Below are 23,814 nucleotides of genomic sequence, written 5' to 3' on the forward strand. Positions count from 1 at the left end.
TATAAAGATTTTTAGATAAAATAGAAGCATCTATTTTTATTACAACTGAATGTATTTATTACATATTACTTTAGTTATTACATCTGTATATTGAACTTTATGTACTACTGCTTTCAGTTACTTAGAAAGTAATATCAACCATCTTGGTCTTTATGTAACAGCTGATTGCTCAAACAAGTATACTAAAGTACTTTTAGTATCTGGTGAATAAGTGAAAAAGAGCACAGATCAAGAAGTGATCTAAAAAGAACTACAAGAGCTGCTCTGCGTGTTGGTAAGCAATAATTTGACTAGTAAACCCTTAGTAATACTAAATGTTGTTAAGTGTTTAGTGTATATCTGCTTATTTATGAATTTTTTAAAATATATTTTTTGAACAATCAATCCAACATTCTATAATATTGCAAACTAGATCTCTGAATATTATCTATTATTTTCTTAAACACCATAGATAATTTGTCAACTCCATTGATAATTAGACAGTATCACAGGTAGTTTATCAATTATCGAAACAAAACACGACAATAAAAATACTATAAATTATACTTTCTATATAATTCCAAGAAATAAGAAATAATTATAGAATAATGATGAACTGAGGAATGAAGATCAATTGCTTTTATTATTAACTACAAGAGGAAAAAATCTTTAGTAATCTTACAATATACATTTGTCATAAACAAAAAGTCTATTTAATGAAGCGAGATTCATTTTTACAATATCTTTTAATAAAGTATTCTTGGGCACATATTTCTAGTTGTGTTAACAGGTTTACAGTTGGAGCCATCTGAGCAGTATGTGTTTGGTAGTTACTACCTGCAAATGAAAAACAAAAGAAACGAGATATTTATAAAATTTAACGGAACAAAAAATAAATGATATTTATTTTAAAAATATTGAATATTGTACCCATTGCTGCTTTTTTCTGCCCATACACAACTTTTCCATCAAATTCATCACTTGGAACTCTGATATCTGGATCAACTTGTTGTATAGTACAATTTAAGTGTTCTTCAATTTCACCCAAATACTAAAATAAGATATTCAAATTTATTAACTTTAATTTGATCGATTGTAAATAATTGTTTGAATTCTTAATATTTTGTAATGAATAAAAAGAGAAGAAGCACTGAAATTAGTACAAGATTAGGATTTTAAATAAAGCAATCTAGCAAAAAGAAATTAAAAAGTTATCTTGAAATATAATGGTTTGAAAATAAATGCATAAACAGTAATTTTATATATACCTGTGGTTCATTATACCATATGCAACATCCACCTTGATCTGTTAATCTAGTGTTCCAGCAATTTCTACCTCTATTAGAGCAATTGGAATGATACCAAACCTTAAAAAGGTACAAACAATCTTAGAAATAGAATTAAAAAAAAAACAATTTCAAAAGATAAAAAGAATGTATTAAAAACATTGCAACTAAATAACTTAGAACTAATTAAAAATAATTTGTTACCTTTTCGGGAACAGCAGCCACTAAGGATATTGCCAAGCCCATTCTGCATGAAATTAAAAAGATATAATTTAGCAATCTTTAAAAAAGTACATACCCAATAAGTTATTATATGAACCCCATGGTTCATATAAGATTCATAACAAAAAATAAACAGTAAGATAATAATTTTTTATTATTGTCAAACATATACAAAAGGTTTATATGAAAAAAAAATTCTAAGAAAATTCAAAATTTTGCTCAGAAAAACTATTATTGAAAAGATCATACATCATAACTGTACTCTCTTTTTAAGTTTTGCCTGCCTAAATAAGTTTGATCTACTTACCGGTCTATTTTAAGCTTCATGGATTTGTTGACATTAATCATGATTTGGGCAATCATGATATTAATAGAAATCATTATCATTAGCAGTGTTATCAGTATTATGGAAAACAATGAACACATTGAAACAATTCAAATCAGTAAGCATTGTAATTCATAATCCCTAATTTTTTGAACGCAAAGCTCCACAAATGATCAATCAATTTAATATTTATCTACCCAGATTTATTTCATCTCAGTTTTCTAGGGTTTGCTGGTATTAAACACAGTTGAAGTAATTGGTATTTTAATAGAAATTATTCTTACTTGTAGTCTAATACTGTGAGTTAATGATATAGTGGTACAATTACAGTAAAAACTGGTTATAATAAAACAGCATAATAGTAATAAAAGTTCATGCAAGCTTCTTAATACACAAAAATATAAACTTATTTTGTATATTTACCTACCTTCCTTTTTATTTTAATTTATTTGTATTAAAAAACACATTTAGAGGGCACTTTTCACACATGATTATAACATGATAACTAATAAATTTTTGCTAAGTCTTCATTAACAGATCAATTCTTCCATTTAAAAAAATTGTCTTACAGCATTCAATATTTGGATTAAAGTAACTTCATAATTGTTCTTAATTTCACTTTTTGAAACAACATTTACTAAGTTTCCATGATGCATCATGTTTAATCCTCCAATTGAATTCATTTTTTAAGAGACTTGGTCATATTGCTTTACAAAACCAAAACTTGACCAATAGTTTTAAAAGGAAGTCTATGTTCTTTCCTGGATAGTACTCAGACCATATGAGTATTATCATAAACTAGTAACTAATGCCATAAGAATTTTAAAAAAAAGAGCAAAATGTCTAGTCCCTGGGCAACATATGACAATCAGGTATTTTCTGTAAGCTCGGCTCAAATAAATACATTTTTAAAATATTTTTTATTACAAAATGGCCATACTCCCCCCCTTTTTTTTCCTTAAATGGCAGTCAATGAACTTTCGTTCTTTTGCGAGGAAAGATGCCGAAAGTATTGCTCTTTAACGTTACCCGGAGGGCACTTGTGAACTTAAGTCATGGAAGAGAGCAACATTACCCATGCAACAAATACCCATTCATAGGATGGGCCACATTCACACATCACACAATAGAGAACAAAACACAGTGAGACCAACAAAAAAAATTATAAAGTTGAATTTGCTTGCAAATGGATAATGGAAAAGTACCAAAATTTATCAATAAAATTATCTATAAAATTAAGCGTAAAAGATGAATGAAGATCAACTTAAAATCATAAGGAATTAAAAACAAGTAAAAACTAATTTTGAATATAAAAACAGCATTAACTAGTACCTTTCTGCACGTCCAACTCTACCAATTCTGTGAACATAATTATTTTTTTCATCTGGTAATGTAACATTTATCACTAGAGAAAGAAATTTAAAACACAATGATTTTCCAATAAATAATATGCTAATTAATACAGCCAATCTTACAATACCTAAATACCTATTTAGCTAATATAAGCTTAAAATAAAATATTTCTAAACAAAAAATATGCACTTTTAATGTTCAACGCATTGAAATAATTAGATTACTTAGTATTTAATAATGAAAAAGACAAATCCTTATTTATGTTCAGTTACTAAATCATGTGGCTTAAATCTATTGTGAAAAACCTTAAATCCCAATTGTGCTGTAAATTTTGAAAGGGTGGCTTAAGTCACCTTTTCACTTAACTATTTTTCAATCACACTATTTTTCACTTAATTTATGTCTAAATTAAGTGAATTTACTATTCATTAGTAATAATTTTTTAAAACAACTTACTGCACAATTTTAAGTTAAATACACCTATTTAGCCCTATATCAATTCATTATATTCAATAAATAGTTTGGATTATTATAGATAATCTCTAAAAATGAAATAATTTTGATACCACTTTTTACCTTTCGAACATATTCAAGGTAGCATCTCAAAAGATTTTCTTTAGATAAAGGGTTAAATAAGACATTGGAATGATAATTGTTCTTAAAACTGAAAATCAGAAAGATATTAAAATACTTCACAATTTTGATGATCGAGTCTGTAGTATATTCTTTATTAAATTAATTCTGATTATATTTTAAGATTTTTAGATCTACATACTAAAAATCTGGGTTAGGCCAAACTGGTCCCTTACAGATTTCCTAGGAATACAACAATGTTCAATCTTTCTAAGTTTTAATCAAACTCATGCCACTTAAAGAATTGAAAAAATATTTACAAAATGAAAAAACCTTGCTTACTATTATTCACAGTGAAGTATAAAGGAATTCTGGAAAGTATAATAGACCTTAGATTGATATAGAGATCCTTTGAATGAATTTATCATTTTATGAATAACAAATTCTCTATTTTAAAAGCAAAGCTGTAGACAAATTTTTTATAAATATTTATCAGTATTCCTAACCTTTAATTATTTATTCTTAAAAAGTGACAGCAATTTTTAATGTCCCTGGTGCAGTCAAAATACAAAATAGTTCTAGTGATAAGTTTTAAACTTAGGTTTGATAATCTTCAGATTATTGATATAAGTTGGATAATTTTTTTAAATCTGGAAAGATAGCTAAAGTTAGGAGCATTTTACAAAACTTAATTGACATTTTTTTCAAATGTTTATATTTTGAGGCTTATTACTGTCGCAAAATAATGCCACAATTTTTGAACAAAAAGTCATTACTGGTATATATGAAGTCTGCTACCTTATTTTTTGTTCGATATGCTTGAGAAAATTGAAAAATACTGAATGCGAAAAAATGATTAATCTTAAATACACAAATTCAAATTAATATTAATGAATGTACAACTTAATCAAATTAGTACAATAGGTAGAAAACAGGTACAATAATTTTTCTTCTGTGTGTTAATAGAAGCAAACTGCAATACCTACAGAGTTTAAAGTCAACAACTACAAGGTTAATAAAATTAAATAAGAAATTGGAAAATTATGAGAAATTTTAATATTTTTTGGGTAATAAAATTATAATTCATCACTAAATTCAATATAAAAAACATTTGGGAATATGTTAAAATTTACAGTAACTTTATTTAGAAGTTTCGCAAAAGATACAGAACACAACTGCGTACTAAATTTAACACACCAAGATACACTTTTTTAATATTCTTTTTATTCAAATATTGTTTTGAAATCATTTAAAAGGAATCTTACATTTTTATCATAATGAAAAAGAAGTTTACTTTAAAACTCAAACTTTTTCATACATGATAACTTTATTCTTACTTTAAACAATTTAAAATGAAATAAAATAATACTCATGTTTTTTTTTATATTGTAACACACACTAGCATATAACAGTTTAATAATAATAAATTACATTTTAAAATTAGATTTTTTTTTAAATTAATCCACGAAAATAGAAATGTTTAAAAATATTTTATTGATATTTATCTTATTACCATATGGAACTCCAGAAACATCTATACCCCGGGCTGCTACATCAGTGCAGATTAAAAATTTAACAAATCCTTTCTATTAAAAAAGAAAAGTAGATTTCAATGAATTATCATTTTTGAATCAATAAAATAGGAGAAAATGATAAAAAACTAAGAGTTTTTCTTTTATCAGTCCACAGAAAGAAACTAAGAAAAAGTCACAAATTCCTTAAGGAAAAAATATCACATTTAAATTTAATTACTCTTAATTTGATTATTTTTAACATGTCATCATTAAATAATAAAACTATAACAATTTAAAAATTTATAGCAGCAATTTCTGAAATGAAAAAATAACAGTGAATTATCTACAAGTATTAAACAATATATTAAACCATATTTTACTTGAAATAAATGACTTGATTTCAAATAAAGTCATTTATTTTAATTTTAAATATATATATATTAAAATATTAAAAAAATTTTTTCAATACATAAAGAATTACTTAAAGAACATAACCCAACCTTAAATTTTTCAAGATTTTCTTTTCTTTCAGCTGGCTTTCTATCCCCATGTAGACATACACAGGAATAAGTATTATTTTTATTTCTTGCTCCTATAAATAAAAATTTATGAAATTTTACAATATTTAAGCTTTTACAAAATTCTTCAAGAAATTATATAAAGAAGAAAATGAGTGAAAAAATTCATTTAAAAATTCATAATATTTTTAAAAAATAAGTAATAGATTAACTAAAATAAATTTTCAGAAATTTAATCTTTTTGTAAACAACTTCTTTAATCACTATCTTTTTAAAACGCTTTTTAATAAACAAAAGAGCATGTTAATCAGTATTATTTAAATTAACTTATTTTTTATTAAAACTATTCAACTTTTTTTAAAAAATTATTGACTCAAAAAGCTCTTTAATAGAATGAAAATGTTCAATTTTTTTTGCATTGATTTTTTTAATTTTTTTCCTTAATATTGCTGCATTAATAAATTTCAATTAGCAAAATTGTGTTAGCACTTCATGCACAGTAAATTCTAGACTCTCAAAAATGGCAATTTAAACTCTTATAATTCCTTTTAATTTTTCCGAATGTTAATGAAGGACAGAATGAAAATTCAATACAATTTTTCTTTGAAACTTAGATAGCCATAAAAAGCAGTTATTGAAGAACATGGGGTTTTCCACAAATTATGATGGTGATGAAAAACCTGTCAATTCTCAATTATAAAGCCACATACTCTCATTACCACATAATATTGTAAATATTTCAGAATGCATACAATTGTGCAAACCAACCTTTTCTTTAAAATTGGTGTAATTGAGATTATTTAAAAAAAACTACAGAAAAATTAAAAAGACTGTAGGCTATTCAGTCAAAATCTCATGCAAACAAAATATTATAAAATAGCACAGGCAGAAATTCCCTATAAGTAAAGTAAGAAATTTTAAATTTGCATTCTCTACATACAAGATTTTGTTTAAAAAATGGTGGATACAGCAAAAGTGCCCAAAAACTTAGAGTGCTCGTTCAAACTGACATCTGGATGATAAGTTGAGGTAAGCAAGTTCTTTTTTGTGACTATGGTTTGGAAAATGATGAAATTAAATAAAAAGGCGAATAATTTTAGCAAATCTTAAGAAAAAAAAACATAAAGCTAAAATCTTTTAAGTTTAACTGGAAAAAGTACAGCTTGTACATAACAAGTCTCCATGCAAAGTACAAAATTGTGTACCAGGACGAAGTTCAGCAACTGAATTAGACACTCATTATGTACGTGATATATGCATTTAATTTGCTTATTCATACAGTGAATCACTCTCCAAAGAACTTTAAAGATGTAAGAACCAGGGAAATGATTTGCTGAAGAAAAGCTGCACTTAAAGCAATTATTGAATAGTTTTTTGGGACACTTCTGGGTTTGAATTTGTAAAAATATGCAGGTTTGGCCCACACCACAGATAATTCTATCAAAATATTTTTACATCAGATTTCTGGCTCTTTAATAATAACTTCGCAATCATTTCTAAGTTTCAGATAATTATAAAGGAAACACAGACTTTAAATTATTTTCTTGAAAAATTATTTTATGCACAATAATCAAAGACTTTTCTATAAAAAAAGCTTAAATTAAATCAATTCAAAGATCAGAAAAGGTCCTTCCATTTCCAAAAAAAGTTTACAGGTGTCACTTTAATATTAAAATTAAAAACATTCTAAGTGTTGACATGCATAATTCCTTGGTTAGAAATTAATTAAAAATGCCTTTACATCATTTAGAAACATTATTGTAAAATATAATATAAAACTATATGAATAAAAGTTTGTTGTATAATATATAAACCTTTCTATAAAAATAAATAAGCAAATTCTACAAAATTATAGAACTTACATTAATTTAGATATTCACAAAAATTGCTTAAATAAACAATGTTTGATTAAATATAACATATCAATCTAAAACCTACCTCCACCAAGTGCATTCAAATGATTTTCCATATTATCGCAATCTATTTTTGTGCGACAAAATATAATGCCTTTATCCATTTTATGTTCATTAATGGCAGTAATGACATATTCTCCTTTTAATAGCTTCACAGCTTCTGACAATGATTCTAGAGTGGATTTTTTACCATAGAATATCAGTAACACCAACACAATCAGTAAACAGTGAATACAAAAATTAAACAAGATACATCCAAATTAAAACTTAATTTTTTACCACTTTAAACACAAATTAATGTAATCTTAATTTCAGCTAAGTTGCATATAATGACAAAAATAAATTTTAAATTTTTACATCACACTTTAACAATATATTGGAATATGATTTTTTTGAATAAAAAACTGAAATCTCATTAGTAATAAATTTTTCAAACAAAAGAAATTTTTTAAAAATAAATAAATGAAAATTAAACTAACAATGATTTATTTGTTAGTGTACTCTAACCACTAAACACATTTCAGTGATTCAAAATGCGTATATTACCTCATTTTATATGCTTTTTTAAAAGTTGGACCCAACTATCTTTACTATAATATTCTTCAATTATATTTTCTCATCTATATGGTAGAATTAAATATAGGGAAAAAATTAAGCCAACAAAATTACATGAATTAAATAAAGGCTAAGCAAAATTGTCTAATACTCTGATATCTAGCCATAAATTTTAATAACTTGAACTAATACAGTAAACTTGAAAAGTCTTATTTTTTAAAAAAATATAATTATAATTGTGCATAAATTGTGAAAAATAAATTTTAAATGTTTATCTACTACTGTTTTTATTACAGTTCCCACAATATTAAGAGTTACTTAAAAAAGTCTGATAAAAAGATGAATTTTCACTTTTCATAATAAAATAACCATCAAAATCAAAGCATAAAGGGCTATTAATCATTTTACACTCACCAGGTGTATTTGATCCAAATCTTACATTATCTTTAGCATGGACTTCATCAGTCTACAATTGCAGGGAGAGAAAAATCAGATTGGCAAAAACACAATAAAGGAAAATCACATAATATAGTATTTAAAAAGAGAGATTTATTACAAATAAAATTTTTTGATAGTAAGTCTAAAAAAATACTACCCTATAATAATAATACTGTAACTTATTACCATAGAGTGAAACAATTTGGTAAAATAGAGTATTACAAACTCTTTATTGAAACAAACATAATACTCAAGACTTCAAAATTTACAAATTGGGAGGAAATAACAATATTTTTTTTATTTCCAAAAATTTCTTCCATTTTAAAATATTTATTGGTGAAAAAGCTGCTGGGGATTAATTGATAATATATTAATTAAAATTAATATCAAAGAAGAAGATAAATTTTCAATGTATTTTTTAAGCATCATAATGAAGCAAACAAAATTTAAGTTTGCAAATTTTATGAGTGAATAATACATATCTCCAAATGATAAAAGTGACTCCAAAAATATAATCATGCTTTTGAAAAATGGAAAAGAAAGGAGAGCTCATTTTAGACATAATTAATACAAACAAAGAAAATAAAAGAAAAAATTGAAAAGAAAAAATATATATATATAACCTTGATGGGTCTTTTTAATTCTCTCCAGGAAAGATCTTTTCTTGGATCAACAATGCAGACCTTTAAAAAAATACATAAGAATAGATGTTACAATTGTTTTAAAAAGCATTCAATTTTGTATGAGTAGTTAAGTATAAGTTCAATTCTAGAAAACTATAAATAAAATGGAATTTTTCATAAACTTACAACATGATGGACAGTTTCAGGAACACTGTCTTCTCCTTTCAAGTCAACCCAAGTTGGGAAATGCATAAGCCTTTCCTGTAACAAATAAANGTACTATTATACACAATATATTAAAAGGAAACAACAATTACTGTGCTCTTTTGTGAGCTATATAGGGCTAACTATATTTATTAGTTTTAATTGGTGGGAAAACAGCTGAACATATTTAAATAATGTTATAGTAAGTGAAATAGTTTAGTATAGCTGAAATATCATGGCTAAATATCCCATAGATTACGCTTTGATTGGGTACCATTTTTTAAAAGACAAAAATAAGAAACAAAATTCCCTGTATTTTCCCAGTTTGCAAGGAAAAAATCAAAATTCCCTGCATTTTCCCTGTTATTTTAGGTGATTTTTAAATTCCCTGTATTTTCCACGTTTTCCCTGTTCTCCATGTAGAGTGGCAACCCTGTGTTTTACTCTCCAAAATTTTCACTGTATTTTTTAAGCATCATAATGTAGCAAACAAAATTTAAGTTTGCAAATTTTATGAGTGAATAATACATATCTCCAAATAATAAAAAGTACTCCAAAAATATAATCATGCTTTTGAAAAATGGAAAAAAAGGAGAGCTTATTTTAGGCATAATTAATACAAACAAAGAAAATGAATGAAAAATACATATAACCTTGATAGGTCTTTTTAATTCTCTCCAGGAAAGATCTTTTCTTGGATCAACAATGCAGACCTTTAAAAAAAATACATAAGAATTGATGCATGCAATTGTATTTAAAAACATTCAATTTTGTATGAGTAGTTAAGTATAAGTTGAATTCTAGAAAACTATAAATAAAATGAAATTTTTCATAAACTTACAACATGATGGACAGTTTCAGGAACACTATCTTCTCCTTTTAAGTCAACCCAAGTTGGGAAATGCATAAGCCTTTCCTGTAACAAATAAACGTTTTTTTTTCCAAGTAATGAAAATATGTCAGAATATTCATCTAATATGTAAAAACTCAAAAGCTAGCAAATTTTAAAAAAATTAAAAAAATTACATGATATAATAATAAAAAAATATCAATTATTAATATTAAATCAATACATTATTTTTAATATAATCAAAACTGATACAATATTGATAAAATTAAAAACATTGATTTAATAATATTTTAAAATACAAAGATTAGGATTTATTGTAAAGTGAATAGTGTAAAACTATGTATTAAAAATATCTAAAAAAGTTTAAGTCAAGTAAACAGCAGCAGAAAATTTACTAATAAGCTGTGAAAATTTTATTTCGTGTATAAATTAGCACGTAATTTGAATAGACAAGTTTTAATTTTAAACAAATATTCATTAAAATATTACTCACAGCAAGTTTCTTTACATCAAACGAATGCAAGGTAGCAGAACAAACAACCATCTAGAAAATTATGTATTAAAATTATCCTCAAAGCATAAATCACTTTCTAATGAATTAGTAATAAAACATATCGTTTTAGTGAATATACCTGCAATCTTTTTCCATCAGGAGTTATCTTTGGAATTTGTTGATGAATTCTATTAATTAAATCATTGTATCCCGCTTGGAGTAAACCATCCTAAAATAATAGTTAAGTTAACAGGCTTAATATAATTTAACAAAATTACTTAACTTGCAAAAAAAAAATAAAAAGATTCTGAAATTTACTAAAATTAATGGGGGATTATTTGAAAGGAATATGGAATCAAAGATTTACATGAATCATTTTTTTCTAAATATGAAATATACGGAGTGAGTAGTTTGAAATTAAGTCCTTTGTGGCTTTGTTACACAAAATTACCCATGAAAGAAAAAAAAAAACATTACATAATATTTAAAAAAATTTAAAAAAGAAAGAAAGAATGAAAAAAAATTAAACAAATAAAATGTTATATAGCTTATTATTAAAAAAAAATTTATGCAAATCTGGATCAAGCTAACTTTATTTAAACAATAACAAATTATGATAAATATTAAAATTTTCAACTCACAGCCTCATCCAACACAAAGAATCGAACCTGCAATAAAAATAAGCATGGGTTTTAGATATTTAAATAAAGATCAGTTTTTAAATTAAATTTACATGGTAAATTAATATATTTTAATCAGCATTTTTCAAAATCTAAAATATGCTTATTTCTGATTATTTAATAAAATAGTTAATAAGCAGAATACAAAGTAAAAACATTTTGTGGGAAATAAAAAGTTTTTTTTCCATACTAAAATACATTAATGGTAAAAAAAATTTTTGTAATAATTAATTAAAGAAATTAGGGATATTTAACTATATTGTTGATGTTCACCAATTTTGAATAATTACTATTCATATAAATAATAATTTACCTGAGAGAGAGACAGTTGCCCAGTTGAAATTAAATCCTCTAATCTACCTGGAGTAGCCACAACAATATCAATCTATAAAATTAAAGTAAAAATTAATAAAGGTAACAAAAGATAAAAAAAATTAATGTGCAGTATAAAAGAATTAGCTGAAATACTTACATCCTGTGCAGTTTTTTTTTTAAAAATTAAATTTTTATATCAACAATTTTGTAATTAATTTTAAATTTCTTCAAAAATTTTGTTTAATTCCATTGAATATTTATGAAGTTAGAGCAAAAAAAAAATAAGGCAAAAAAATTGTTTTTTTTATAAAAATGTCTATATCTCCATAAATATTTACTCTAGGTTTATGAAAGTTTATGCAATTATTAAAAAGAACAACTAAAGTAATCGATACAAGTTACAAGTTTTTTGCTTGATTTTCTGGCAAAGGGTATTCAAAAATACTTGTTTATCTTCGCAATTTATTGTATTTCCTCCAAACCTCTGAAAGCTTTAAATCTTATTGTTAAGTATGAAAAATTGCACGAGCTTAACACCTCCAAAGTTAAAAAATAATTCCTTAAGTATTTTTTGAGAAATTTTTAAAAAAAATTTCAAAAGCCAGAAAAAAGATAACTCCATGGCAAAATGGCCTTTTACTACAGAAAAATACTTCAGAAAAAATTTTGTGGCCAATTTTAAACTTATTCCCCACATATAGGGAAAAAATTAGCAACAAATAAAAAATAATGAGAAATTTTAAATATAAAATAATTAACTAAATATTATTGCCACTTTTACAACAGATGCAACTGTGCTGAATGAGCAGAACAATACTATCATCACATAAAAAATCCCATAGTACTCTACCAACATACCAAAGCAAACAATTTTATGATGAGTATGAATGCTTGAAACTTATATTGTTATTAAAAAGATATCAGATGCAGAAATGTAGTCTTAAAATATAAATATTATTTATGGATTTTTAAAAAATCCAAACATACAGAAACCTAAAAGCTGTTGATATTCCTCAAATATAATCTTTCTTGTTTTATCACATCCAATTTTAAATTCTAAAGCATTCATTGAACAAACAGAACTACTTAACCTTTTTCACAGGTGTTCACTCACCCCACTTTGTAACTCCATAATCTGTTCTTTAGCAGCCACACCTCCAATAATAAGCAATTCCCTAGAATTGATGGAAATTAATTTTCAAATATAGCATTAAAAAATTTAAAATTTGATGTATTGTACTTAACATATATGCTATTACATATTTAAATTAATGAAATTAAATGATTTTATAAACTAGGTCTTTCACAAAAACAAAAGAGAAATCAATCATAAAGGGTGCTGCTCTAAATCATGAGACTTTAATTAAACAAAAATAATTATATTTATTTACACATAATAACACAGTCTCATATAGAGTTTCAAGTATAAATTTTTTACACTTTAATGCACTTTTGGACATAGAATTCCCTTTATCTCTTTGTTATCTGTCAATGGCATTTAAAATCCTAGCCCAGTATAATAGCCCCACTACATTTTAACAAAAGTTATTATCTAATATGTTAAAATTGCAAAATTTGAAACTAACTTTTCATAATTTGCTAAATTATTTAGTAATATGATAATCATTGAACAGTAAGCAATTAGTATAAAGTAAAATTCAGTGGAAAATAAAAAAGTTAATGGTGTGAAATACACCGCTGAACATTTGTCATACTAGAACACTGTCTTCTCCTTTCAAGTNATTGCACAATTTGAAACTAACTTTTCATAATTTGTTAAATTATTTAGTAATAATCATAGAACAGTAAGCAATTAGTATAAAGTAAAATTCAGTGGAAAATAAAAAAGTTAATGGCGTGAAATACGCCACTGCACATTTATCATACTATTTACTAATTCACAAACATAAAATTGAAAACTAATCATTGGATATCAAAAGTATTTTGTCTGATAATTATTGCAGTAAGCTGCCTATTCATGTAAAGCAAATGATATTGAAAGTAATCACACAGGTATTCTGACTAAAATTTACTAGCTTTTATATATAAATATATAAAAAAAAAACAATTTTAATAATTAAAATATTCATTAAACATACATAAGTAAAATTTATAATATTTTAAAAGAACTACATTATTTAAGATAAGAAATTGACAAATAAATAAATGTTAATTGGCTTGGCTTCAAATATTTATACTTCTTACAAACCCAAATGCATAAACACTTTATGACTTTTAATAAATTAATTTTGCTATTCATTTCATTTAACTGTAGTATGTTAGTCACGGTTTTAGCAATAGAGAATAATTCCATACTATTTACATTCACCTCATGATTAAAAATAAATAAAATGATGAAATTGGTCTCCACACAATAATCAATCTTTTTTAAAGTCCTTCCATACTGACGGACACAAATTGTATCTTTATTTCCCAACTATTATCTACCAATTTGAAAATCATCATATAGCTAATACACTACTCAAAATAAAATTTGCCTCGTCAGATAAAAACATACAACCAAGATTAGTAATAAATATACAATAAAAATAGTAACACTTAAACATAAAAGATTTAATTACCTAACTTTTGGATCCTTAAGATGTTTCTGGAAGTTTTGAATACACTTCAAAGTCTAAAGATAAAACAAAAAAGAATTATTTTCTTTGGAAATTACACAGAAACAAGTAAAAATTCAATGAAATGGAATTAGATGGAATTTTTCTTGACTATAAATGTACAATTATAAACAAATTAAACTTAACTAAAATTAAAAAATTTATTCAAGTAGTAGGTATAATAATAATAAAAATAATTTCTAATTGCATTAAAAGTTAATTTTTAATTAAAAAAGCATTTAATAAAAAATTAGTAAATAGAACAGACATTAAAAATAAGTGCAATATTTACAAGAAATTCATATGTACATATTGTAAGTTTTTAATTTATTTTACATTTCCTTGTACTATTTTAGTTTAAATGCAATTAAGAAATATGATTAATAGTTACCTGCTCAGCTAATTCTCTAGATGGCTGAAAAAGAAAAATTTTCATGTGTACAGCAAAAATTGAATTATAAGAAATAATATCAAGTGATACAGAATAATACTAATTAATATATTACACTCTCAAACTGTACACAAAGAAATCAGCGAACTGTACACTGTACACTACAGTGTGAGGAAAAAAAATAATAACTCTGAATTAACTTTAATCTAATGATTCTTCAGGTTCTAGGACAAAATGTTAATGGTTCAAAAGTGTAATCTCAAATATGCTAATTAATTAGAGCAGGCCATATTTTAAATTACAATATCAGATATATGCAAAAAATAAAAATAAAAAGACTAACTTACCACTTTTCTGATTAAACTATTACAGCCATTTTTCATTTAACTGAGAAAAAAAGTTATTTCAGAGGAAGTACGCTTTTGTGCTTGGGTTTATAGCTTAAAGTACTAATCAATTAACATGATATGAGTTAGCCCCACCATTAGTGATGCAAGTTAGAAAATGAAAATCTAATCATTATGGATGTACCGCAGTGCGCCAAAGAAAAAAAAACGGACAACCCTAAATAACTTTTGATCTAATGATTGGGTCTTCATGTTCTAGGACTCAATCTTAATGGTTTGAGAGGTGACCTCAAATATGTAAATTAATTAGTGCAGACGATATTTTAAGTTACGAAATCAGACACAAAAATGTACTTTCTCTGATTAAACACACCCTTTTTTGACGAATCAGGAATTCTGACCCTTACCCTATAGCACTCTCAATCAGGAAAATCTGGTCCTCATAGTTTAGTCAGGAGAGTGATCCAAAGTTTTCATCCCTTAATGTTAATTTTACTTTTTACTTACTCCTCTATACCTCAAGAATTAAGCGAATTAAAATATTTTTGCACAAAATTTTAAAATTTGTTAATCCAAAGATAATCCTATGCAAAAGATTCTTTTTAATAATCATTTATTATTTTACTTAGTAATAGACGAAAAAAATAGGAATTATAAGGTATACAAATTTTTACAAAATTATAAAAAAATTTATTTTCTTTGAAAAATAATACAAAATTTGAATAAAATTGGTAGAATAGTTCCTAAAATACATGAATTCAGTGCAAATCAAATGTGTCAAAAAAAGATTACTCAAATGCCTAATTCCTATTTAACGTGTCATAATATCAGGGTTTGTAAATCATGAGAAAATAAATATGGCAATAACTGCAAAAAACGGTCAAAATGGGACAATGGAGTACAATGGAATCAAACTTGTTAAAAAGTGATTACTCAAATGTGAGATTCAAAATTTATCATATTGTAATAGCATATTGAAAATATTTATTTGATCTAATTGCAGCCAAATTAAAAAATGGGACAAATTTACTGCAGTGATTAAATAATTTTTCTGCTACAAATAGGATTTTGAAACAAAATAGTCACTAATCAAAATATGTGTTTTTTTAAAAAAAAAAACTAAAAAAAAGAACATGATTTCATTCTAGCGAGCAATCTTGTTTGTGATTCCAAAATTACATTTTATGGTAATCATTTTTACAATTCTGTCCTTGCCAGAGCATTTGAATACATAATTTTTATTTCAGTCTCATGTTTCTGAAGTTTATCGGAAGTTTGGTTTCACTCTTACAAATTAGTGTAAAACAAAACAAAAAAATTCGTATATTAACTCCTTAAGGGAAAAAAAGAATGCTTTTAAGGGAAGAATAAATGTCCTATTAATGGATTTTACAAGTTATGAAATTTGAATTTCAGATTAGCAAAACTCAGAAGAAAAAAATTTTGTCAACTCATAAATTTTGATTTGCAGAAATAGGTTAATCCACAGTCTTGAGTTTCACAGAACTCAGCAAATTAGTTGAAGAATTTCATGTGTGTTACATTTTTTTTAACTGAGATTTTTTGTTCATTCAAGTAATTTTACACTTTTCCTTGAATTGAAACTAAAGGGAGTCAATAAGAAGGAATAGGAAGTAAAAAACAATGTGGATACTTAAACAGAAAATATTTAAAAAAATTAACACCCCATCAAAAAAATTTCAGGTTTAATTTTAACAAGTTTATAATCTGAACTTAAGAAACGGGATAACTTTTACTAATAAGAAAAATAATAAATTAACTTAAAAAAATAATAATTCTACGTTTAAGGAGTATGATCCAATTTTTCCTTGTTTATGGTCCCTGCATATACAGTAGGGAACCGATTATCCGGAACGATCGGGAGCATCGCTATTCCGGATAACTGATTTTTCCGGTTTTCTGAATCGCTACAAAAAGCCGTTTTTTTTATTGTTAAACCCAACTAAAAAAAATATTTGGTAATAAACTTAAAAAGAAGAAAAAACGATAATGTAATACACTAATGATTATTTCCAAAATGACTGTAAGGTAAACATCTTTCAAAAAAGAAAGAAAAATCCTAAAATTTTATGAGGAAAAAAATTTTTTTTTTAAAAAATGGCTGGAAAATGTATCGAATTTCGTTCCGGTTTTTTGGTTTTCTGAATTCCGGATAACGGGTTCTGTACTGTACTTTGAATCTGCAACACATTTTAGTTAAGAATTAAAGTTTAGTTTAATCTCTTGAGCAACTTTATTTTTGCAGGAGCAAAGGTATCATGGCAGCAAGCTGAATAAACTTGAGACAGGTACCACAACAGGATGCCATTAAAATGTTAGCACTTGAGACTCTCGATTACCAGACTGATCTTAAAATGATAAGTCGCAAATAATGCACTTTATATAAAGTTGATTAAAATATTTCCAAAAATAGAAAATAATTTGGAAATTGAACAAAAATAATTTAATTAAAAATTTTTGTTAGGAAAGACAAGCTTCATAAAGAAATGTTTATTTATAATATTTACGTAACAACAATACAATATACTGGAGGAAAAAAAGATTAGAAATGTCAATTTAAGTTTCAAAGGAATGAAAGACATCTTTGTACTGTTTTACAATGAAGCATAACACAGTATAAAACTGTACTGAATACATTTTATACATTCTTTCATATGAAAATAAAATTGCGCTTTAATATGCAATGTTTGCATTATAGCATATTAAGTTTGTTAATAATTATACATAATGACATTTTCGAAAAAATTGAGATTTCTTGTAGAGAAATCTTAGTAGTGTTATTTAACTATACAACATTAATATATTTAGGATTAATTTATTAACTAACAATCTTTTAGTACTTGGAACAATTAAAAGGTCTAATTACATTTAAAGAAACAAAGAGTATCCTTAGAAAGCCTGTCTTTTGGCAGCAATTTAAAATGCAAAGAATGTGAATGCTATGATGTTAACATTCCAAATGAGTGTTAGGGATTTATAAATACTGACAAGAAATAAAATTGAAAATTAATCTGGTTCTGTAATCAATATAGAATTAATAACTAACTAACATATATTAACAAGTTAGAAAAAATTCAAAGAAAAAGTATTAATACTTCAATGATAATAGCTTGTGGAGCATTTTTAATATTTTTCACAGGACCAGATGATTCTCCTTTGGAAAAAAAGAAACAATTAAAATAATTCAATGACTAATACATAATTAACAATAAATCGAACTAAGATTAGTAAAATACACTAAAAAACAGTGAAATTAAAATATACAGAAATGCATAAACTTATAATGCATATAGCGATTACAATAATAATAAAAATTTTCGGAGTGCAAATTTATCATACGGATTATGAAGATTCGCTTTATTTCCCTTTTTAAAATTGTCATAACAGGCATCCAACCAAAATGCGTCAATTACTACTACTTTAATTATCTAATTTTAAGCGCTCATCCTGGAGTAAAGGGTAGAAAAGTTTAATATTTTAGCTATTAGTTTGATATTAATATTTAGATTTCAGTTCTCAGCCTCTCTAAAAATAAATCTTAGTCACACTTAAAAATAAATACTTCTTAATCCTCATAAAGAAACAAGATTGTGACATTAAAATAAACATGAGAATATTTGGATAAGAAAATCAATTCTTAGAAATAGGGAGGGAGAAATAGAATTTAGAAAAATCTTAGTTGTGCCTAAGCTGATGTGCTACTGAATTTAAAAATTGGATAAATAAATATAAGATTGTTATTTAATAATCATCTAAAATGACTGATTAATCTCTATTATTCAAAACTACATGAATTTAAATAATACCCGTAATATTGTGCTAAAAAGCAAATGACCATTAATCATCATTGAATGTTGGTTCGTGAAAATATGCTATCCATAAATTAAAATCAATTGTCAATCACATAAATTCGATGAAATCTATATTTAACTGAAATTATTGTTTATATAATATTGTGCTTTTGAATGCATCACATTATTTTACAATTTTGTAAAAAATGTGATAGAATATGGAACGAAGGATTAATTTTTTATTAATAAAAAAACCAGTTTAAATCTGAGTTTACAGTTCAAGTTATAGACATTTCAGTTTAACTCAAATAATTAGGACTTCTGTAGCTATATTAGTAGCTTTATGACAGTGACATGCAATTCCATCTCATATAGTTGACAAGAATTAAGATAAAGTCGTCATTTTCATAAATTTGTTCTGAAAATTATTCTAATTTTTATTGATTGGCTTTAAAGAAAACATTTTTGTAAAATTGAGTACAAATTATAATTTTCCAACTTTTCCAAATGGAATAAAAAAAATATTTTATATTACCATATAGGTGTAGCTCAATTAAACTTATATTATTACTTTATTTTTTACAAAGTATGTTAAATAAGTTGATTACTTTTTTAAAAACGTAATTTACTTACCAGTGACTGAATTGTTGACAACATTCCCTTTGGTTGCGGAGCAAACTGCAACATAGCCCTCCTAAAAAGATAGGTTATTGAAACAAAAACAAGACTGTTTCTTTTCATTCCAAATTTTTAAAAAATTTTTTAATTAAAAACTGGTCTTACCTCCGGAGGATGCTTAAATGCTGTTTCACCAAAATTAAACTCCATTTCTGCATTCTGAAAATATAATTGTTTTCTTCTGTTTTAAAAGTGCTTTCCTGATAATATGCAAATAGTTTTTTCTTATTTGAAAATAAATTTTGCAATTATAAAATAAAATACAAAATATTTGAAAAATAAAACTGCAATTACATATAGTATGAATTTATCGTAACAAACATCTCATATTATGCAAATCTTTTAAAAGATCCTATTGTGTTAAAGAGATATTACTGGTACAAAAAAAATTTTTTTTTAAATAATAACTTAAAAATAGTTTTCCTATAATATGTATCAAAACCCATAGCTGCCAACACTGATAGAAAAAAATCCAGTAGATGTTTACTCAGAATTTTGAATAGTAATAGGCATTTAATTCATCAAAGATAGTTAAAATATTTTTTTAATTAAATTAAAAAGAGAGTTCTGAATAAAAATAACCTGAACATTTTTGAACAAAAAAAAAGTGTTGAACTATTTTTTATAAATGAGGCTTGCATCATTATGAATTATTAATACTTATTTAAATATTCAAGCAATAATCTGCACAAAAATTCTATTTCAATAAGGATTTTTTTTAGGAAATTTCCTCAATATTAAGGAATTTTCTAAAATGTACAAAAACCAGGAGAAATTTTAATGAAACCAGTAAACCAGGAGAAACTGGCCTAATCCAGTAGTCTACTGAAAAATCCAGTAGAGTTGGCAGTTATGCAAAACCTATTTACGGAAAAATACTTTTTCTCCTTTTTTTCACTCGAGCAATTTCATAAACAAAAAACAGATTGTATGAGTTTTTAATCATTATCTAAATCCTAATGCTCTGCTTTTCATCAATATTGCACGTGAAAAAATTAAATAATTTGTTGCAAACTATTACTTTTCCTTTTGTGCAAAATGGGCCTTTGTGTATAATTTTTTAAAAGGCTAAAAATTATTAACTACACAACTAAATGTACACAGAACACAAACTAAAATTGGAAAATAATAGAACTGTATAGAAACAGTCAAAATCATCAAGCGAATCAAATATAGAACAATTGAAATTCCAATGTATTAAACCAGTAATTTTAGAATGATCTGTATATAACAATAGAAGATCTGTACATAACAATGGGAGAAAATGGCGGAAAATTTAATTTAATTGACTAATTAAAAATATTCACATCATGCATATAAAATGTAAACTATAAAACAATTTTTCATTTTATTCCACAGTTAGAAGCATTACAATAAAATCAATTCTTAAAAAAAAAATTCTTCAAATAAAAATTTATTAAAATTACTTCTTAAATATTAACACTAAAATAAACTTTGATATAAGCATTTTAGATAGTCTTACCTTTAAAACAACAGAAGGAAAGAAAACAGATCTTTTCAAATTACCAGGCACTTTAAAAGCTTCACCAAAATCAACACCTAAAAGTTATCCAAAAAAAATTTTTTTTTTGCATAAAAAATAATAATAAGCAAGTATACAAGATGACTGGAAAAAAATTAGACAAAAATGCAATGAGAAATTCAAAATAAAGCAAGCTAGAAAATCAAAATAAAGCATGAAAGTACAAGTATAGGAGCAAAAATTCCTCCAGTTGTGAAATCATCCCAAACACTGTTGATATTCAAACTGACAACTAGAGCAAAACACGGCAGAAAGCTTGCTGCATGGTAGACTATGTAAAATCTTTGTCTATTTCATTCATATGAAACATTTTCAGGCAGAATTTAGTTAAAGACTAAAGTGCCATTACACCATTATTTGATATGAAAATATTTTATATCAACAAAAATAAACAAATATTTTATCTATTCCAACACTCAACAAGCTACTTTTTGCCACGAAGACCAAATTTTGAATAACAGTGACTTGGAGTCTAAATTAAAACTTTAATATTTGCAGTTTGAAATTGCGTTTTTATTAACTAAATAAACTCATTACACAAATTGATTGTTGCTTGCCTATTGACTCATTTATCTTGAAACTACCCTAGACAAAAATAAATATTTTACCATTTTTTGAAAACTTAATCGAACTATTTTCAAGATCAAGATAACATCCAATAACATCATGCATTCCAAATGCCTGCAAAAATACAAAATATTATTTCAAACACTGATTGCAAATACTCAAATATTCAACTAAAAATATTTAAAACAATAATAATTTAAGATGTAATTTCGCATAAATTATAGAAAAGGTTTTTAACATATAAACTTCTAAAATCAAATTTGACGTTTCTTTTTCAGCCTACCCAACAGAAAATAATGTAAAGATCATATTTAAAATAAAATAGAATTATTATTTTTAAAAAAAAACATTTAAATCTACTGTGACAAAATAACACTGATTAATGCAATTAAATTTAATAAATAGTAAGTTTTAATATTAATTTTTTTTTCTTTCTTTTTTACATCAAGACCTTGTTTTTGTAATACATACATTTTAAATCTACAGAATCAACAAAAATGTGAACTTTCTGGGAGACAGATCAATTTTTTAATGGCAGTATCTTATGGAATGGAAAATAGTGTTTAAGCCTTTTACTTTTGATTATTTCTGTCATAATGAACCAGTTGTTTTAGAAAAAATATTATCATTACATTTAAAAAATAGATTTAAAAAAATAATTCAAGTATGAATACGTTTAGAGTGCGACTTCAGAAATCATACAAATGTAGTATACAATCAATAAAAAAGTTCTTTAAATAACTAGAGTTAAAAAGATTCTGTTTAACAAACAAATAGAAATTATCTAGCTTTTGACTGGTTTTTTATCTTTTTAAGTGTATTACTTACAAGATAATGTTATTTTATTGTAAAAATAATGCTTTAAAAATTTAACTGCTATCAAAATTTAAATAAATAAAAAGAAATCCCTTCATCAAGACTTACATCTGGGAAAACAAATGAGTATTTTTTAGAAATTATTATCAACGGTGTAGAGCCCTTTACTATATAGGCATTTTGCCCAACAAAGTTTGCAATTTGAGATGAATTTTCATGTTGAAATCTAAAAACCATTCAGCATTGAATTGATACTTTTATAAAGATCAAAATATCAAATAAAGATAACATTACTTAACACAAAAATATTGGACACTTCTACAATTTTTTAGTTACTTTGGCAATGACATACGAGGGTTTATGATAGGGGTTAGGACTGTGATGTGTGTCATCTCTAAAGAATTTTACATTAAAAAAAAAGAATTTGACTGTGTTTTCAGCTTCAACTAATAAGGTTTTTCACAAATTTCAGTGTGAATCATGAGGAAAGAATTGTAGAGAATAAGAATATATAGTCTGATGCTTATTCAGGTTAAATGTTAAAGACTATGTACTATATTTTAGATCTATACATTTATAGAAATTTTTTAGTGACACAAGCTTTGAGAAACTTAAGTAAACTTTAAAAAATAATTATTTAGTAATTAATTTTAGCTTTACGAAAGCCGTTATTTAAAGATGCAGGTTGTTCTTTATTATAAACATCAATATTCTTTAAGGGAAATAGTATTACCATTTTAATGTTACACAAATGCCTTCTAGGTTTACCTACATTGCTATTTAAAATAACTTTTATGTTCTTAATTCCATGCATATAATTCTTCAAAAAAATTGAGTTTTCTTGTCATCTAATTCTTATTGTACAGAAAATCATTATGTGCTATACAGTTAAATTACTTTACAAAATATAATATCACAAAAATATGAAGGTTGTAAAAATTCATAAGGTGATATTAAAAGATTTTTAACGCTTAGAAAAAATTTGAGGAAAAAATTAGAACAAAATGTGGTAACAATCTTGTCAGTAGCTTCATTTATTTCTTTTCAAAATTTAGCAATTCTCATTTCTCAAACATTCACACGCACACATAAAATAAATACATACTTCTCCATAGGACTCAAAATTCTTGGCAAAAGACTTCTTTCCTGTACCTCCAAATCCAAATCCCTGTCGGTCAGTTCCTAAAAAGGAATCCAAATA

General features: G+C 25.1%; 1 protein-coding gene across 2 annotated transcripts in view; it reads right to left on the bottom strand.

The window, feature by feature from the left end:
- Positions 1-603: 603 nt before the first annotated feature.
- LOC107448278 (ATP-dependent RNA helicase Ddx1) overlaps positions 604-23,814 on the bottom strand; it is a 38,970-nt gene continuing 15,759 nt past the window's right edge. The window contains exons 8-31 of one of the 2 annotated variants that reach the window (XM_043038762.2): positions 23,719-23,795; positions 21,839-21,911; positions 21,171-21,247; positions 19,793-19,846; positions 19,643-19,703; positions 18,314-18,372; positions 14,851-14,874; positions 14,424-14,476; positions 12,956-13,016; positions 11,840-11,911; positions 11,488-11,514; positions 10,986-11,075; positions 10,847-10,897; positions 10,345-10,419; positions 10,157-10,216; positions 8,653-8,704; positions 7,709-7,855; positions 5,753-5,844; positions 5,252-5,324; positions 3,145-3,217; positions 1,470-1,512; positions 1,248-1,346; positions 910-1,030; positions 604-816 (exon numbers count right to left, since the gene is read on the bottom strand). In XM_043038762.2, coding sequence (XP_042894696.1) covers positions 689-816; positions 910-1,030; positions 1,248-1,346; positions 1,470-1,512; positions 3,145-3,217; positions 5,252-5,324; positions 5,753-5,844; positions 7,709-7,855; positions 8,653-8,704; positions 10,157-10,216; positions 10,345-10,419; positions 10,847-10,897; positions 10,986-11,075; positions 11,488-11,514; positions 11,840-11,911; positions 12,956-13,016; positions 14,424-14,476; positions 14,851-14,874; positions 18,314-18,372; positions 19,643-19,703; positions 19,793-19,846; positions 21,171-21,247; positions 21,839-21,911; positions 23,719-23,795 — 1,742 coding nt within the window. In that variant the 3' untranslated portion in view covers positions 604-688. Of the gene's footprint in view, positions 817-909; positions 1,031-1,247; positions 1,347-1,469; positions 1,513-3,144; positions 3,218-5,251; positions 5,325-5,752; positions 5,845-7,708; positions 7,856-8,652; positions 8,705-9,299; positions 9,360-9,485; positions 9,561-10,156; positions 10,217-10,344; positions 10,420-10,846; positions 10,898-10,985; positions 11,076-11,487; positions 11,515-11,839; positions 11,912-12,955; positions 13,017-14,423; positions 14,477-14,850; positions 14,875-18,313; positions 18,373-19,642; positions 19,704-19,792; positions 19,847-21,170; positions 21,248-21,838; positions 21,912-23,718; positions 23,796-23,814 lie in introns of both variants that reach the window. The other variant, XM_043038763.2, reaches the window with a different exon arrangement.

This window comes from Parasteatoda tepidariorum, chromosome 1 (assembly GCF_043381705.1).
Source record: "Parasteatoda tepidariorum isolate YZ-2023 chromosome 1, CAS_Ptep_4.0, whole genome shotgun sequence".
Lineage (NCBI taxonomy): Eukaryota > Metazoa > Arthropoda > Arachnida > Araneae > Theridiidae > Parasteatoda > Parasteatoda tepidariorum.